Here is a 20367-nt window from a genome sequence, read left to right as displayed (position 1 = left end):
TCTGTAGCAGCCTACAAGACATTTGCATCAGTCCTTTTAAAGCAAAACTAAAAAGTGGTTGGTTTTTTTGTGCTTTACACCTTAAGGGGTCTATTTACTAAGCTGTGTTAGGAGATAAAGTGAACGGTGATAAGGTACCAGCCAATCAGCTCCTGTCATTTTTCAAAAACATCCTGTGACATGGCAGTTAGGAGCTGATTGGCTGGTACCTTATCACTGTTCACTTTATCGCCTAACACAGCTTAGTAAATACACCCCTTACAAACCTGTTTGTTCCACAAATCACCTCAAGTTTTCATCTTGAAGCTTCTGTGATCATGTAAAACAGTAGCATTCATAAAACCTCCAAACAATCCCGAACAAAGAAAAACATAAAAAAAAAAAAAATTGCCAGGCTTATGACCCCCAGCAGTCGTGCCGAATCCAACCACTCTCCCAGTCCATTAGGCCACCCCCACAACCCAGTTGGCCACACGCACTGTTATCTGGAAAAATTGGGTGGTATGTATTATCATAGCGACTTAAAATCCAGCACTGATTGTTTTATTAAAAAGGAGCTGTTAAAGCAATCATCGGCCTCGGTGACAATTTGGAAGCATTCCACCTTTTTGGTTGTCGCCAGAGATCACGGCAGCTCTTATGAACTGTTCATTGCCTGATATTGGAGAGACTGGACCCAGAATCCTAAATGAAGAACAGCAGCACTCCCAATTATGGGAATACCACAGCTTTACCGTACACAATAAGAATCAAAATATATAACGGAAAAAAAAAAAAAAAAAGTATTAAAAAGTGATACATTCCCTAAAAACGGAATTTATATTCATAATGTATAATTCTGTTTCACAGATTGTCTTTTATTTTTGGTATGCCCAGCAGCGCACAGTACCAACCCCCCATAGTTTGACAGTATTCAAGGATACTCTCCTGGGTCGCTTTATAAATGTTTATATAGAATTTCAGGTTACTGCAATACAAACTGGCGCCTTTCGTTATTGCATAGCTTTCCACTCCACTGTTCACCCATACAAAATTAAAAAAAAACTTTGTCCACAAAGAACATATTTGAGAGAACATCCAAGGAACGATGCCTTCCACTCAGTAACTGCCATGGGAAGGTCCCCACTGACGTGGAATAGTCTCAGATTCTGACACGTGATCCGCCGTGGATAATCACTCGCCTCTCGTACAACCTCTTCATTGTCTGCTCGATCTGTTTGAGGAAAACCTGTGGAATTCTGCCACATAACGTGTGGACACTTTCCAGGAATTTGGTCTGGAGTGGGTAATACATAGACTGAAATATATTTCCATCAAATGGATACTGCACAGGTAAAGAAAAAAAAAATATGTATTAGGAGCAAAATAACACAGTATATTTAGCAAATGATGAAGATCTCCTGAGGTTTACATACATTTATTAATGCAACTTAACTAATTCTTCTTTCATCCTTTAATAAACTCTTAATAAGTACAGGAGGGTATTTATAAAACATTACACCATATTATATTTTATTATAATTCATTCTGAGGTGGAAAATATATTTTAAACCTTGTACAAAAATGTTTTTTCTCTATTTGTAGCAGCTGAACAAATCTGTGACAAGGTGTCATCTACAGTTCATGGGAGGTTAACCAGGTGGCGCTGTGTCTTAAGCTATCACAGTGTAGTTTCTCTTAATTATGATAGTGCACTCTCTTCTAGTTCATACTCCATGTCATACCTCAAAAGTGACTGAATTTTAGCAGGGCAGTCCCAATTTGCAGATATTGAAAAGGGTGTAGTTTCATCTAAAAAAAATGGCCGATCGGGTGGGGCTTATTATGTACCAATTTTGAGTGCTCAAATGCTGGGAGGTATGCCATGTTAGGAGCCTTCTGTAATGGTCTCAGTCAAGTTTTCTCACAATCCTTCATTGAGTGTTGATGCTTGCACAAAGTGGCATACATACTGCACTGCCAGCATCCACCAGGGGATGAGAGTATATCAAACGTTTGTCAACTGACTGCTAGGACAAATAATGCTTTTGTATTACCAATTGTTAATGTGAGGAACAGATCATGGACACTTTGTGCTAGGGGCAATACATACCTTTCTGTTGTAAATTCCAAGGTGGTCTCCCTTAATGATAATAACCTTAATTATGTCATCTGTACTTTTTCAAAAGAATTAGCTAAATAGCTGTGCATCAATAGGTAGCCAGCCTTGCAAACTTAAGCCGCGTATCCACTAGCAGATATTAATGAGCGATTGCACGATTACGAAATAATCATGCAATCGCTCATTAATCGGGCATGAAAATGTCGAAAACGACAGACTGACCATGTTCAGGGATGAGGTAGGGTGCCTGCACTGCAGGGGAAGAGGAACGATTGTACGATTACAATGTTGTAAACGTACTGTCGTTCCACTATCTGCTAGTGGATACGCTGGTTTTGTCGTAACACACATAAAACTGGTCGAGCTCCTGGATCTGCAAAGTGCATTTCATGAACGGACTGCAGCAACATTTGGCATAATATATTTAGGTTTCCCATGACAAGCTAAGATACCTGACCATCTACAGCCCCAGTAGTACAGGTCCCTAGAGATGATTGGATTACTTCCATAATCACAAAACCCCCAAATTAAAAATTTCACACTTGAACCATGAATGTTAGATCAGCGTTAAAGTGACATTTCCCTATAGCACTTCTAATAGTACCATATTACCTCCTGCCTCCATTACAGACAGCAGGTGTCCTCCCACATCTTTAGGACAATGTCCTAATTTGAATTGGATATAGGTAGAAAACTAAGAATACACTAATCTGAGCTAGTGTGGTATAACCAGCCCTGGACCTGTGTTTCAATCGGCCAATCCTAACAGAGCAAGTTTGCCTGCCTGTCAGTCCCTTATTGCCTGCTCAGTCCCAACATGGCAGCCTCCTTCAAAGGAGTTATAGACAGTATGATGGACATATTTAGCTAAGTGAACACACCAATTATTTAAAACTATTTTTTTTCAGTTTTGCATAGCCTTTAGCATATATTAAATATATATTATGTAAAATAGTGGATCTGCTTGGTCTTAAATCATATTTTATAAGTTACTAACTTGTGGTCCCCGGCGCTGTGCCTGGGCTTTTTCTCTCTTTCCTCCTTTCCTTTCTGCAGCCCCCCCTTTTTCTCCTCCTCTCTCTCCCCCATCTTACTCCATCTCTCTCTTCTATCCCTTCATCGCTCTATTTCTCAACACCTGATTTTATTCTATAGATTATCCTTAGCATTACCTTTTTACTTTCCAAATTTGCTATTGTACTTTTTCAGACTTCCTCACCTTTTCTCCTCTACAGATCGTTGTTTCACTCTATGGGCCATATTCAATATGGGGCGAAAAGTCAGAGGTCGCCATCATCGCCGTTTTAGGAGGGGATAAAGTATCGGGCACGTGCCCGCTTATCCCCGTATTCAATTAGGATCCAGCGAAAACGGGACCCGGCGGAAAGGTAAATAGCGAAAAATCCTGTCAGTTTTTGGGGAAATCAGTCTGTCACCCCCCAAAATATGTCCTGACATGGGGGATCACTATGGGTACCCCCATTTGGCCTGCTGAAGGTAGGCAGGGTTTTTAAATAGCCGCGACAGGTGCATAAATGCGGATTTAGAAGAAGCGGTTTAGAATAGCACTTAGGTTTTCTTTTTTTGGAAGAAATAACTAGTCCCATCAAATTGGGGTACATGAAAATGGGTACAAGCATATTTTTAAGACCTTGTAGTAATTTTTTTAAATTCTTCAAAAATGCACCTGCCGCATTCTAAAAAACACCTGCCGCATACATGGGACCCCCCCCCCCCAATTCAATTTTGTTAGTTTAAAACTATGTTTCCCAAGATTTTTTTTGCGCCCCCAAAATGAAAGTAAATTTTCTGGGGTGTCCTGAGGGTTTTTAAAAAAAATTTTGACACAGATTACTTTTAGGGGACATTAAAGAGGCTGCAAGCTATGTTTTTTTATTCTGCACCTCAAAACCCCAATTCTGCACTTTTTTTCACGATGTATTACATGGAGAAAAGTTATCCCCATTTTTTAACAAAGACTTTTCGCACCGGCGAAAAGTCTTTGAAATTGAATATGGTGAAAATTGAAACAGGTGAAAACGGACTTTTCACCCCATATTGAGTATGGCCCTATATGTGGCCTGTGCATCCCCCATGTGCTTTTTTCCTTTCTTCTATTCTTTTGTTTAGGGTGTTCCATTTTAGGTTGTGGATATTGCTGTTATGTTGTTATTGGGAGATTAACAGGAGTGTCTGTGTTTTCATCATCACATGGCGGTATGTGGGGAGTAAGTATGGGAAATAACAGAAGTGTTTGGAGACTGTAGATATGTGTTATGCTGGAACTCTCTGAAAGTAACATCACTGGCCGATTAAATTCAAAGCGATGATGAATAGCTCCCGACGCTATTCAATTTAGCGTGATGTTTGGTCCGACTAAAGGAGAAATCCGACAAAAGTGCCGGCAGCGCGGCTGTTTCCCGGCTTAGCGCACCGCTAACATCAGCGCAGCCAGCACTTTAGTCGGAGAATGGCAGTTCTCGCGACTAAACACCCAGGTTAAGTCGCGAGAACCGGCATTCTCCGACTTAACAGCGCGCTGATTTGAATAGTCCCGGGAGCTCCCTCCCGGGCTATTCAGCATCGCACTGAATTGAATCGCCCCCACTGAGACTGGTGGGATGGTTCAGAGGTCATACCAACTGTCATTACATGCCAACGAGATGACCTTATTTTTATCACTAATACCTCTTTTCCACCAAAAACCCGGGTCCGACCTGGGCTTTTGGACATGGTTCCAACCCAGGTCAGACCCCATTTACACTACAACTTCGATCTGGGTTACTCCCAGGTCAGCTCTATTCACACTGAACTCAGGTCTGCCCTGCTAAACCTGTGAGGTCATAGAAAGTGGGAGGTGACTGCTCCACAACCACCTATCAGCTCATTTTAGGCATGACCCAGGTCGGATAACCCGGGTCGCACCGTTTACTCTGCACCATTACCTGGGTCCATCCCTGGTAGCTACCTGGGTTGGATTGCTGGGTCACTTGACCCAGGTTATTTTTCAGGGACCCTTTTACACTGAGCTGCGACCAGGTAGACCCAGCAAAATCCCAGGTAGACCCAGCAAAATCCCAGGTTTTTGCTCTGGTGTAAAAGGGGTATTACTAGCATATATATATATATATATATATATATATATATATATATATATATATATAAAATATTTCAGATATTAATCTAATATTAACCTTTATTTTAAAGGGACTGTCCACACTCAAACAACTTTCGCTTATTGGTTTGTAGTTGTGCATACTCTCCTGCAGCAAGGCATTCAGATAATCCAAGCTGCTGCTTGTTTTCTTGTCCTTTGGTGTTACGCAGACTAAAGGGGCACATCCACTAGCAGACTGCAAAAAGACTGCACGGTTACGTCATTGTAATTATGCAGTCGTTTCACAGTCTGCGCTGTGCCTACAGTGAATGATCAGTCGTTCAGTGCAGGCACCCTCCCTCATCCCTGAACATGGGCAAACTGTCGTTATTGGCAGATTGACCAGCATGTTCGGGCGATGATAGATGTCAAAAACGACCAGCAGTAGCGCGTATCGCTGATCGATTTCAACATTTTCATGCTGCGATCTGTGAACGATTAATGAATGATTGAACGATAACGTTATCGTTCAGTCGCTCATTTTAATCGGGTAGTGGATACCTGCCTTTACTCAGTGAACACAACTGCATCCTATTACACAATATAGATTATGTCTTCTCATATCAATGCCTCTTAATATATATTTATTGAAATATACAGTGAAGGCATCTAGCAGAAATTATATTAAAAGTTTTCCTTTCCTTTTAGAATAATAAAAAAAAAAAAAAAAAAAAAAGGAGAGAAAGGATTGAACAAAAACAAGATGTGAAAAGGAAACTCACATCTCGAATGACTTCATAGAACGCTTTGAAAGCCGGCTGCTTGTCGTCATGGTATACCCCTCTGTTGCCGTGGAGAATGTAGACACCATCTTCCTCGGCCGACTTACAGTTACTGCCGTACATGCAGTGGTCAGGTCGATAATTCCACTGGCACGGGAACACATACAGGTTCTCTGAAATAGAAATAACAAAATTTAAAAAATAAATAAAATGTAGATGTTAAATACAAGCAGTGACCAATATCAACACACAACGCACAATACTTTCAGCACTAACACTGATCCCGGTACACACGGCTAAGCCCATGTTGCCCGCACAAATATGCGTAGTTCTGCGTGGTGAAGCACAGTTAGAGTGAGTCTGAGGGGTCTATTTACTAAGCAGTTTTAGGAGACAGAGTGAAAAGTGATAAGAAAGTGATAAGGTGCCAGCCAATCAGCTCCCAACTGTCATCTCACAGGCTGTGTTTGAAAAATGACAGTTGGGAGCTGATTGGCTGGCACCTTATCACTTTCCTCTCTGTCTCCTAACACTGCTTAGTACAAAGACCCCTGAGAGTTACCAAAAGGACTTACAGTCAGAAAAACTTCTCTTCTTTCATAAACTTAGAATTTAGCATAAACTATAGTTTGAGATATTTTCAAGTGCTGCACTGAAGAGGGTTCTCAACATCCCTTTAAGTCTCTGCCAATTGTGGTTTTATACACAGTAACACTCTGTCTGTCTATAGGGAATTTATTTCATTGCTTTCTCCATTCATTTTTACTAGCAATCCTGCAATAGGGGAGGTGGTGGGTACATTGAAAATGCTGCCAGTTTTCCCCCGGCACCCACTCTCCATTCATACTTAGAGAGTTGTAATAGGTTTCCAAGTAACTTGCTGCCAAGGATATAATGTACACTGCCTATAAAAGTATATTACTTTTAACCAGTTAGGGACTCCCTCTATTCACAAACAGTTGTGATTCCTACATACCTGGGTTAAAATAAAATATAATATTAAGCAAGTCCTGGTCTCCCCAAGTGATGTAGTTTTTGTATTTCTGATACAGCGGATGAAGCATCTCTCCCCAAGACAGACCGGCCGGGATCATGTTGTTCTGCAAAAAGCAAAAATCAGATCTGTGTATTAGCAGGGTCACCAAAAGGGAGGTAGCAGGTACAGATTATTCGGGCCTCTGTGGGGCACGGGAGTACAGGAGAGACGTAATCACGCTCCCCTGGCCTGCAACGCCACAATTATTGCCCCACCGGTGAGCGTATCATAGTAATGTATACAACGGGCAGTGTTCTCCACAGAAATTTTTTCCAGCCATGTGGCATCCAAAAGTAGCCCACAGACTGGTCCCTTATGCAGTGCCCCCAGGCTTAAATAGTGTCCATTATGCAGTGCCCCAGGCTGGCCCCTTATGCAGTGCCCCCAGGCTTAAATAGTGTCCCTTATGCAGTGCCCCCAGGCTGGCCCCTTATGCAGTGCCCCCAGGCTTAAATAGTGTCCATTATGCAGTGCCCCCAGGCTGGCCCCTTATGCAATGCCCCCAGGTTTAATAGTGTCCCTTATGCAGTGCCCCCAGACTGGTCCTGGCCCCAGCCTGGCACTTACCTTTACTTGCTGGCCGCTCCTGCTGCCTAGCGCTGACTGGATCTAACTAGATCCAGCAGGCGCGCGGGGCAGGCTCCTCACGTCGCAGGTGACGTCATGACATCACCCGCGCAGTGCATCACTAGGAACGCTGGCCTCTGAAGTGATCGGAGGCTTCTTTAGCCTCCGGTCACTTCAGAGGCCAGCGTTCCACAGTGGGGGTCAGCGGGGAAAAGTGCCGGGCGGCAGGCTGTTTCTGCTGGGCGATGCGCCCGCAGAAAACAGCCTGGGGAGAACACTGACGAGGTGTAACCGTGGCGCCTCCAGTGGCCCCGCCCCTCACAGCACCCGGGGGCCATCTGAAGTCCGGGCAGCACTGTGTTTTAGAATGAGCTCACATTTCCACTCTGCGGGCAAAGATTATAGAAGGGTGTACAGTTTTGTTCCACTTTTTTAACAATATTGATGGGTATGCTACTATGGTGGCGCTACAGCTGCACTTGCCCGGCTACCACCACACTTCCACAACGACTAAACAATGACGTATCATACATTCTCTGTTAACCTGTTATTCTGCCCAGAAAATAAATAGGAGCTGTCATGTTGCTTTCAAAATATTATTGCTCATTAGACCAAATGAAGCGCTGCAACATTTCATGATTATCTGCCCACTAGATGTCACTGATAACATGGAGTCTTTGGATATTCTGTTGCATATAGGCAGAGAAAACAATACAGCTGCCCACTCTCAAAAATATGCAAAATGGGGCAGCGCTGTTCAGCTATTTATGTCGCAACAATGCGGTTGCAAAATGAGAACCATTTAAAAAAAAATGAGATGGTATACCAGTGGATGGAGGTTGTCGGAGATAGTGGGGGCACAGAAACCGGCCTGCGGGCATCCAATTGGACAGTAAGGGTATACTGATTATTGTAAATAAAGGTACACTCCTTCTCAGCGTGCCCTCTTTGCCCCTTACCCGCCAACTGTTTTGTTGCACTTCTCTCCATCTTTTATCCTGCCAGAGGCGGGTGATGCTGAATATCAAGCATCACCCGTTGGGCACAAGGTAGGGATAGCCTTAGGGACAGACCAACATCCTACCGGAGCCTAATGGACATTATCTGCCCTACCCGGTCATCACTAAATTTGTTCTAAAAAGAGCCTATAAACATTAGTGGTTTATTCTTATATGTGTTATATTCTATTTACAGGTGTCGCTCATACTTTAGGGTTCATGCTAACTTTATTTATTTTATACACTTTACTTTCTACACTATCAGCGTCGCATAACTTTTGATTAACATTATACTTTTGAATAACATCGCCAGCATATCTTACTGACAATTTAATTGGTAGGTGCCCCCACATACCCTAATCTGGCCCTGCTTGACGTCATGTGTGCTGTCACATTAATAGCATCACAATCAATCACAACTCTCAATATTCTGTGGAGCCTCATGTAATCCTTACACAACTCACGACAATAAGGAGGCATCGGGGCTGTCGGTTTTACAATTGGTAACTTTAAATTTTAATTGACATTAGTTCAGCTACGCCTATGAATACAATTTTCCCCATGAAATGTGTCTTATCTAGAAAGCACGACAAGTATATCCGCAGAAAGGTGGTGGATAAATGCTGCCTTTTGCAAAACAAAAACAAAACAAATGTTTGTGTGGACAATGGCTATGCCAGGAAACCTCCGAATATGCATGTCCAGCAGACTCCTGCCGTCTACGCCATCTTATAATGCGTTTTGCTGTAAAAAGTACAAGCCAAATGTCCGTCTGAACATGGCCGCTGAAATCGGTGCAAAAAAATTGATCGGGACACGTTGGCATCTGGCTACCCTGCTACCTCCCAGGAACGCCCACTGAAATCCCCCCTCTCTGCGTCCAAACTGCTTTCCCAGGCAGTAACTATCGGGACGCAAGGACGGTGCGACTCGGACGCATGCACAGCTTGATAACATCGTCTGCTTGCGCCCGACAATGACATTGCAGCTACCTCTGTATTAGGCATAAAATGTGAAAATGCAGAAGCAATGAATACTTGTGTAGTCATCATAACCGAGTGGTAATAACCCCAAGAAATGCATATGCCAACAGCGAGCAGACAAGTATAATTTATATGCACTGATTATCTCCCCTCAGGCCTGGTGCATTCAGTACACTATTATCCTGTGTGTAACAGTAAATAACACTGACAGGAGCAGAGGAATGTGCTGTAGATCTCCCTATTGTTCTCCACGTTTCAGTCCAGTGGGGACATGAGCGCTGATGTTCACCTTGAGAGACGATGCTGCCGACCCGGAACATCACTGTCACAATGTAGCGCTGACAGACTGGCTCAGTGCCCAGGTGCCTGTGATTTACAATGCGGGGTCTGTACTTTATCAGCTATTGTAGTCAGGCTTTACAGCTCACCGGTATATTGGTTTATGGCAGTAGTGCTGTAGATTTCCTCCTTTTTTATACTGTCAGTATAATATGTAGTGCTGTAAAATCCTCTCTTATGTAATGTACATATAGTAGGACAGAGAAATAGCTAAATCCCCTTATTTCTAGCACGATACATATATTCTGAGGAAATCAAGGGCGAGCTCATGCCTGAGACATATCGCAATTATTAAACTCAAAGACACATTTTTCGTAATTCCCTTTTGGTAACTCGATCTCATGGGTGTGGTATAATAGATATACATGAAAAAGGTCGACAATGTCTAGATAGACACCAGGGGGTAAATTTAAAGTGAGAGTTTTTAGAAGAGAGTTTTAAAAGTGATGTTGGCCATAGCAACCAATCAGATTCTACTTAACATTTAACTAGCACCTTCTAGAAGATAATAGCTAGAATCTGATTGGTTGCTATGGGCAACATCACTTTTAAAACTCACTTCTAAAAACTCTCACTTTAGTAAATTTACCCCCAGATGTTAGACATACAATAGATCGACATGGGCAAAAGGTCGACACACTAAATGGAAGAAGGCAGTCAGGTACAAAATGGTCGACATGAAAATGGTCGCACACGATTTTTTTTGTTTTCTAACCCTAATCTTCACCCTAACCCTTTCCTTGGGGCCCAGAAATGGTCAGGTAGGACCCCATTTTTTTTTTTTTTTTTTTTTAAAGTGGAGGGTCCCTAGACCCACATATTTTGTCATTCACTGCGATCACTGCAAGACCCCCTTTCACACTAAACCTGAGACCTGGGAAATTCCCAGGTCGACCCCTTTCAGACATAAGCAGAGTTTTTTATTGTTTACACCAGTGTTGGCTAACCTTGACACTCCAGCTGTTATGGAACTACATAACCCAGCATGCACTGCTACAGTTTTGCTATTAGGGCATGCTAAAACTGTGGCAGGGCATGCTGGGATATATAGTTCCACAACAGCTGGAGTGTCAAGGTTAGCTAACACTGGTTTACATAGTTTTTCACAGTTTTGTCAGAAGTGGACGCTTTTACAGGTACCTATTAGAATTCCAAGGATAAGGGAAGCAGTACAGTGACTCCTGATACACTACTGATAAGGACTCCTTGCAGCACAGGGGCACTCCACCAGGTGCATGACAGGTTTAAACCCAACACACACTATAGGCAGCAGCCACCTGGGCACCCAACACACACACTATAGGCAGCACCTGCGGTAGAGCGCACTTACCACGTGTATCATTGCATGCGTGGCGTCTCTCTCCCTCTCCGACTGCCGCTGATGATGTCATCATCATGCAGCAGGCAGCCCTAGCCGACCAATCAGAGGCTGCTAGGTGCGGCCTGGGGGTAAAATCCCGGGTTGCACCATTCACTTGAGCAGGGTTGTCCTCCCTGGATTTAAGTCGCAGGAAATACCCCGGTCAATTGCACGGGCGGCATCCCATGAAATTGCTCCCGGGTTGGTGCCTTTCAGACATTCAGGAGACCCAGGAATTTTGTCCGAGGCAGACCAAAAACACGTAAAATCTCTGTATGTCTGAAAGGGACATGACTGAAGACTTAAGGGGGAGATGTATTCAACCTTCTAAAGAGGACAGATGGAAAAGTTGCCCTAAGCAACCAATCAGATTATAGCTATTATTTATCAAGTACATTCTATAAAATGATAATTACAAGCCGATTGGTTGCTATGGGCAAGGCCTCCACTTGTCGTCTTTAGAAGCTAAGGGGTCTATTTACTAAGCAGTGTTAGGAGATAGAGTGAAAAGTGATAAGGTGCCAGCCAATCAGCTCCTAACTGCCATTTTTCAAACACAGCCTGTGAGATGACAGTTGGGAGCTGATTGGCTGGCACCTTATCACTTTCATATCACTTTCACTCTGTCTCCTAACACTGCTTAGTAAATAGACCCCTTAGATACAGCTGCCCCTCAATATGACATCTGCCACAAATATGTCACACTGAAATGATTCCAGAAAAAGTTCCCAGCTCCATAGGGACAACATGCAAAAAAGTCACTTGAAAAGGAGATACACTTTTGGGTACTACCAATTACATGCCAGCCATTTCAGTCAATACCTTACCTGCCTAAAGCAAGATAGTCTGATCCTCGGGAGCCAAATCATGCTATCGGCCACACTGGATTACAAGTGATTAATATAATTAGTCATATTATAGGTTTAGGAAAGCTGTTATCTTCCCTCTAAAGCAATTGCTTGTGGACCAATTGAGGGTAAGCATTTAGAAGAATCTGGAGGAGTTCACTGTTGGATGTGATAGCATCTCTTCCTTACGTCTCACCCTAAACTAGCCCATACACAGTTTAATCCTAACCCTAGCTCCCACATGTACCGAAGTCTAATTATTATTATCATACTTTATTTATATGGCGCCACAAGTGTTTCGCAGCACCTTACAAAGTAGATAAAATAAATAAGTGAACGAGAAACCAGTGACTTACAACATAATACAATGGCGAACAAGGACATGGTTTATGCACATTGCTCCATTAGCGATTAGAACACTCAAGAGGAGAGCAGAGCAGAGCCAGCAGAGGAGAGCAGAGCAGAGCCAGCAGAGGAGAGCAGAGCAGGGCCAGCAGAGGAAAGCAGAGCAGGGCCAGCAGAGGAGAGCAGGGCCAGCAGAGGAGACCAGAGCAGAGCAGGGCCAGCGGAGGAGACCAGAGCAGAGCAGGGCCAGCGGAGGAGATCAGAGCAGAGCAGGGCCAGCGGAGGAGATCAGAGCAGAGCAGGGCCAGCGGAGGAGATCAGAGCAGAGCAGGGCCAGCGGAGGAGATCAGAGCAGAGCAGGGCCAGCGGAGGAGATCAGAGCAGAGCAGGGCCAGCGGAGGAGATCAGAGCAGAGCAGGGCCAGCGGAGGAGATCAGAGCAGAGCAGGGCCAGCGGAGGAGATCAGAGCAGAGCAGGGCCAGCGGAGGAGATCAGAGCAGAGCAGGGCCAGCGGAGGAGATCAGAGCAGAGCAGGGCCAGCGGAGGAGATCAGAGCAGAGCAGGGCCAGCGGAGGAGATCAGAGCAGAGCAGGGCCAGCGGAGGAGATCAGAGCAGAGCAGGGCCAGCGGAGGAGATCAGAGCAGAGCAGGGCCAGCGGAGGAGATCAGAGCAGAGCAGGGCCAGCGGAGGAGATCAGAGCAGAGCAGGGCCAGCGGAGGAGATCAGAGCAGAGCAGGGCCAGCGGAGGAGAGCAGAGCAGAGCAGGGCCAGCGGAGGAGAGCAGAGCAGAGCAGGGCCAGCGGAGGAGATCAGAGCAGAGCAGGGCCAGCGGAGGAGATCAGAGCAGAGCAGGGCCAGCGGAGGAGAGCAGAGCAGAGCAGGGCCAGCGGAGGAGAGCAGAGCAGGGCCAGCGGAGGAGAGCAGAGCAGAGCAGGGCCAGCAGAGGAGATCAGAGCAGAGCAGGGCCAGCAGAGGAGATCAGAGCAGGGCCAGCGGAGGAGATCAGGGCAGGGCCAGCGGAGGAGATCAGGGCAGGGCCAGCGGAGGAGATCAGGGCAGGGCCAGCGGAGGGGATCAGGGCAGGGCCAGCGGAGGGGATCAGGGCAGGGCCAGCGGAGGGGATCAGGGCAGGGCCAGCGGAGGGGATCAGGGCAGGGCCAGCGGAGGGGATCAGGGCAGGGCCAGCAGAGGGGATTAGGGCAGGGCCAGCAGAGGGGATTAGGGCAGGGCCAGCAGAGGGGATTAGGGCAGGGCCAGCAGAGGGGATTAGGGATGAGGCATAGGTATAAAACCAGCAGCAAGGAGCAAGAGACAGCAGGGCACAATAAGCAAGGTAAATAAATGCCCATGGATACTTATGACAAAACAAGCCACTGACTCGCATTTGTGATTCCCTTGTTACTATCAGTACTTTGCCCCACCTTTCTCCACACACTAGCAGGACAAGAGAAGTCCAAGCTTGCTGGTGAGTTCCTACATAGTGCAGCCAGTCTACCATGATGGCTGACTACAGACTCTAACAAGGAGTGAGGCCTGAAAAATACATATTTTAAAAGCCCCACATCTCAGGAATGAGGAAATAATACATTCTGGGTAATTTACTGTATAAATACGTATTATGACGACGTTACTAAGTAACTACTGGGCACAATATATAACAGCAATATTACCAAACAGATCTGATTATAGTGTTTTTTTTTTTTTAAATCAGCATTTGTCTTTAAGGAACTACTGTACTATGCTGACCTCTATAATTGAGGCTATGAGACTTTATAGACCCTGTAATGTATTTCTTCTCCTACCAACAGTACTTGCTATTACGCCTCTCATTCTCTTGTCTTCCATGAAATATCTTTCTATCCGGTCTGTGGTAGGAACCATTAACATGTCACGTATTCAATCATACGTGACTACTCCCCTCCGTGCTGGACATATTAAGCTCACTCATCCCTCCCGGTACATTTTATACAAAAGAGCATGAAGAATGTGTGTTGCCTGTTTAAGGCCCTGATTTATCTTCTATATTTTGACACACTGAGTGTTATGCCTTTTACCTTGAACTGTTGATTCCTGATACGAGTCAGATTCATCAGCATGACCCCAGAGTTGACTCCCGTCGAGCCGTAGAACGGGTGTCGAGCGAAGCGGCTATACCACCCAATCTTTGGGACCTCGTGTTCGGGAGCCATCGCTGCCAGCTGGGTGCTATTGAAGTGCTTCAGAAAATCCCAGATGTCATCCAGAGGCCTCAGGAACAGGACATCGGTGTCTACGTACAGCAAAGAGTCCACATCTTGCAGGATCATCTGCTTATTAAGAACAATTGTGTTAGTCAACCTGGTTCATTTTCATTGTACGAATGTCCATTTGCAAATTAGCGTTCAACTTCAATCAGCTTTTCTTTTTTTTTTTTTTTTAAACCCCCTCCCATCCAATCACACACCAGTAATGGCGTCTCCCGCAGAACGCCAGCTGTTTTCTCAACTCAGGAGGTTCCATATTAAGGTGGAGACTTATCAAAGCTTGTAGAGAAATAAAGCAGAAAGATATGAAGTACCAACCAGTCAGCTTCTTACTGGCAGTGTACAGGCTGTTTGAAAAATGTCAGTTAGGAGCTGATTGGTTGGTAAATAGATGTACTAAGCTCTGAAAGTGATAAACTGGAGAGTGATAAACAACCAGCCACTCAGCTCCCAACTGTCATGTTACAGGCTGTGTTTGAAAAATGACAGTTGGGAGCTGATCGACTGATTGACTTTTCAGAGCTTAGTACATCTGGCCCATCTCTCTCCGCTTTATCTCTTTCAAAGCTTTGATAAATCTCCCCCTTTGTGATTATTTATTATCAGTTATTCATATAGCGCACACCACAGTGCTCCACAGAGAATCATTTGGTCAGCCACATCAATCCCTGCCTCAGTGGAGCTTACACTCTATATGATTGGGATCAAACCCAAGACCTCAGTGCTGTGAGGCAGTGATGTTAACCATTACGCTAGGTGGGCTGCCCAATCAGTGAGGACTTCTGGTCAACTTCTGTCAATATCTGGGAAAGATTCTTGGACTGCACAACCTGAATATATATATATATATATATATATATATATATATATATATATATATATAATGGGAGGGGCTACCTGATGAGACTAATTGCAGGCACAGAAACAGACAAATCTCAGGTGTACAACTACAAATTATTGATAATATATAAAAGCAATAAAATGTTGCAATCAATAGAGGTTTTTAGCATAATCATGGCCAAGGTTATGGGCCTACCCACCATATCCAGGTAACCTCTTTAGGGTAGGTTCCTAACATACTAGGGTTCAAATCCAGAGCGCAGGACCTCCCAAAGTGGCCCAACTAAGCTGCCCCAGTCCAGGAAGCTTTCCCATATACTCCAATTAAGGTGCTTTATTGCACTTCTGAGGGAAAGTAGACGCCCTCAGTCTGGATTAGCACCCTTCCTTATTGGTTTAAAACCATGGAGTCTGGTAATGTTTATACACACTGTATTAGGCACAATTCTAGGTAAGTCCTACAAGTTATATACTGTAGTGCAACTTTGGTTTATTTTTGGGGCATGGGTCCCCCTGGATTGCTTTGGTTGGATCTGTTTCAGGGCACCGCATTATAACACATTTTTCTTTTATAACACATTTTAACCCTTCACTGTGTTTAATATATATGTACTTCACTTTTTTATTTTCATTCTTTATATGCAGCTGTGGCTGCTCTTAACTATCTCTTTACACTGCACTTTTCTTACTATGGCGGTGCCCTGGGGCAGCTTAGCTGGGCCAGTTTGGGGGTGTCCTACGCTTTGGATTTGAACCCTAGTATGTTAGGGACCTACCCTAAAGAGGTTACCTGGATATGGTGGGTAGGCCCATAACCTTGGCCATGATTATGCTAAAAACCTCTATTGATTACAACATTTTATTGCATTTATATATTATCAATAATTTGGAGTTGTGCATCTGAGATTTGTCTGTTTCTGTCAATATCTGTAAGCACCAAAAGGAGGGATGTGATGGTCTGGATGGAAGCGACAGCTGGAACTGAGGATCTGGCTATCTGTCTGACAAGTACATTCAATCCCTCAACTGATACTCAAAGATATTTACATAAGTCCCAGCAGGATCCCTGCCGATAAGAAGCACATGGAAGCTGCTGAACTGAATATGGGAAAGGGCAGAGAGACATGATCCACCACCAAAGAACTAGTAAGGGAGAGGGTAAGAAAAAGAATTATTGAAACATATTCGATTCCTCACTTGCGTTCCCCAGCTACTCCTCCTTGTGGTCATATTTGTTTGTTATAGCTTATAATTCTTATTTAAAAGGCCTAATGATATCTTGTTCATTGATCAAATATATTGATTTCAACTACTACTGGGAGTAATCGTAATGTGCAGCCCCTTTGAAGAGTACAGCGCCATTCAATGTGGCCCCCGAAGTCAATCAGGTTACCTATCCCTGGTTTAAACAGTGGACAGTTGGAGACGTTACCCATAGCAACCAGCTTCGAGGTAGCATCTATCAAGTACATTCTAAAAAATCATAGGTAGAAGCTGATTGGTTGCTACATCTCCCTCTTAGTTCTTCTATGTGTAAAGGGGGAACACTTTATTTTAGGCAGGGGACAGAGGCTGGGAATGGTGTAGTTGTGGCTTTATATTCCAATTTCAAATCATTAAAATATGGGATTGTCCCTGGACATTAGTAACATATGTGAACAAAGTAGCAATAAAAAAAATAGCTTACAAAAGCATAAAACATAGAAATGTATAAAGCAACAGTTATCATTAGAAAAAGGCGACGACCATAATCAAACAGCGTGTTTTAAATTGAATATTTCCAAAATGTATCACTTCTCGGTGTTTAGCAGACAGAGGAGTGAGATATTGGAAGACGTATTTTTTCTTTTCACTATGGGAGGTAGATAAAAGGGCGCAATATTACTGGGGAAAACACAGCAATTAACCTTCGCGCATTCAGGCTAACAGCTGCTTTGCCGAGCAAAACACTTCAATGCGATACGTAATTATCTCTGAGTCGCATGAGCCGCAATCTCTCCCGGCATCAATCCCAGCTTGTGAGACGAGCACACAGCATTTAACGCACCCCGAAGGAAAGGAACGCTTCAGTTATTATATCCCAGAGATATCTTTAGACTCCTATTAATTTCATTCTTAATCCATAGTCAGAACGTTGGATACTTTACTTGTCGCAGAACGTTGATCATATTAAAATGTGTATTTAATAGCGACTCCATGTAATAGTGACGTATGGGTTTACAGTACTGTATCCAGAATTCGGATTGACAGATCTGCTTTTTAAGGGACAGTAATACTTAAAGGAGTTTCCCAAGCACTGATTATTACCATATGTATAACTGTACATGTTTATGTGAAATTTTGTACTAAATAGATTATTTATCTGGCTTTCTTCTCTACCTTCTATTTTATTATTTACTTTTAACTATTTATGCCATCAGCCAGCACTGATTATTTTTGCTGCCCTTGGATACAACAAGCTCTGCTGCGTTCTCTACATTGGATACAAATGAATCTCCCAGGCAATGGAAACAGATTTGGTCTCTCTGTTGATATATGGGTTGGGCATGGCATGCCGGCGCTGAGAATCCCGACAGACATCCTGACTTGGGGCCGTATTCAATTAGCGGCAAAAACGGCTGTTTTTGAAAAAAAAAAAAAAACACAGGTGAAAATGGCAACAGGTGAAAAAAAACTGGAGAAAAGTTTTCTCCATCCCAGACCAGTTGAAAAAAAAAAGTAAAATCCCTATTTTCGTCTAAAAATGTGGGGATTTCTTTCAGAACCCTTTGGACAGCCTCCCTAATAATAAATTACCAGAAAATAAATTTGTGTTGCGTACTTTGGCGAAAATCGAGCGCGCAAATTTTGGGCGACAAAAAAAAAAACACGTTGAAAAAAGATAGAAAGCAATATAAGCTTTTTCACAGGGAACACAGAAAGGCCAAGGTATACTGACTGCTTCCCTCCTCCCTGTCAGCAGGTACAGTGAGCAATATATCCTGGCATTGAACGGACTCTGGATCCCAGTTAATATAGGCTATATATTTTGCTTTTCCTGCATATACATTACATGTACATTACAGCAGTGACAATATTGAAGGCTAACTGGACGACTGCTTCCAGACAAATTGACGACACCGTACAAATCAATAAGGCTTTTATTTTCTTTCAATACTTTTCTTTAGTGTATAAATCCCTATATCCATAGCCCTCCAACCTTTTATTTTCCTTTGGGTGGAGTTCAGTAAGTTATAAATTGAACATACCTTAAGGTGCATACACACGTAACGATTTTTTAACCAACGATTATCTGTCAGATTATCTGTCAGATTTTCCCTTGAAAAGGGAACGATTTTTTGAAGTGTAATGAACGATTTTTACAACGATGAACGAAAAATGTTCCTTCCCTTAATAAAAATCGTTATGTTGGACAGTCTGAAATGAACTACAAATGGGAGCGAGCTTGAACGATTTTCGCTCATCGTTGTAACTCAGAAACTGAACGATTTTTTGAACGATTACGACGTCGTTATAGATAAATCGTTCAAAAAATTGTTACGTGTGTACGCACCATTACTTACCTGGGGTATGACATTCCACCAAATACAGGGGTCTACAGAAGGCTCCAATGTCCAGCTCTGGTTTCATCTAATTTCCTGTTTCACACAGGTGGCAATCTAGATGATGCCCCAATATGTAAATGAGGTACCTCACTCCTGTGCATTTGCAACAAGCCGGCCTTAGTAGGCGGGGAGATCAGCGCTGCACAACTGATACCTCTGGGGGACCCGGCCAATCAGGGAGAAGGAAAAGTCTGTGTTCTATCATAAATGACAAAACTCCATCCACAACTGAACTTACATGTGTAGTCATGCTGGAAGCCATTGTCTAAATAGGCCAACATTCATGGCACTTTACTAATAATAACGGAATATTTGCCAGTGATCATATATCTGAAATAATAGGGGTTGAAATAAAGAAAATGACAATAATCAAGTCAGAAATACATTCATTAAAAATTTTAACTAAAATTTTTAATGACCTACTACAGAAATGCAATATTTCTTGCAACGAAGCTCGTACCCCTTAACAGGAAAAAGACATCATTCATTGAGTTATACCCATACAATATGGTCCTTAGTGATTTTACTATATGACATGCCTGGACCACTAACCAATATAAGACTCTATGGGCCGTATTTAATTAGTTTCGCACCCGCGATAAAGTTTCGCATGCTGGACCATTTTGCCTACATCGCGTATTTTGGCCGCGTAGACTTATAGTGCGTGTCCCCGCTATTCACCCTGTTCAATTCTAAAGTACGTGAAAACGGCAATACACGTAGTCAGAACAGGCAGAAAGTGGTGTCAGAAACGGGGAAATCAGCCTTACCCCCCCCCCCCCCCCAAATAGATGCAGAAACATTGGGGATCACTGTAGTAGTGCCCGATTTGCCCTAATAAAACTGTTTGGGGTACTTAAGTTGGTACAATTGCCTCTAATTAGCGTCTTTGCACAAGTGGTGAAGAATGGCATAAAGCAGTATTTTTTGGAGAAAATAAGTAGTCCTGGCAAATTTGGGGTACCTGAAAATGGGTGCTAGCATCTTTTAATGTCTCTAAAGTGAAGTTTTAAAAAAAAGTTAATTCCGCCTTCATAAAAGCACCTGCAATCCCAAAAACACTTGACTCCTTCTTAGAGCACCCCAGAACCTTATTTCCCTAGTTTGCAAACTTGTCCCCCCACTTTGTGCTTTTTCACCCCCAAATTCAAAGTAAATTTTTGGGGTGTTCCCAAGTCATTTTCAATAATTTTTTGGTGCAGTTTTCCCTTGGGGGGCTGTC

General features: G+C 43.5%; 1 protein-coding gene across 1 annotated transcript in view; it reads right to left on the bottom strand.

Moving 5' to 3' along the window:
* Positions 1 to 235: 235 nt before the first annotated feature.
* GXYLT2 (glucoside xylosyltransferase 2) overlaps positions 236 to 20367 on the bottom strand; it is a 40665-nt gene continuing 20533 nt past the window's right edge. The window contains exons 4-7 of the mRNA XM_088459762.1: positions 14512 to 14763; positions 6957 to 7080; positions 5981 to 6153; positions 236 to 1324 (exon numbers count right to left, since the gene is read on the bottom strand). Of these exons, the coding sequence (XP_088315888.1) occupies positions 1142 to 1324; positions 5981 to 6153; positions 6957 to 7080; positions 14512 to 14763 (732 nt within the window). The 3' untranslated portion in view covers positions 236 to 1141. The remainder of the gene's footprint in view (positions 1325 to 5980; positions 6154 to 6956; positions 7081 to 14511; positions 14764 to 20367) is intronic.

The sequence above is a fragment of the Taudactylus pleione genome, unplaced genomic scaffold (assembly GCF_031769625.1).
Source record: "Taudactylus pleione unplaced genomic scaffold, aTauple2 ptg000934l, whole genome shotgun sequence".
Lineage (NCBI taxonomy): Eukaryota > Metazoa > Chordata > Amphibia > Anura > Myobatrachidae > Taudactylus > Taudactylus pleione.
This window is presented reverse-complemented; position numbering and strand designations above follow the sequence as displayed.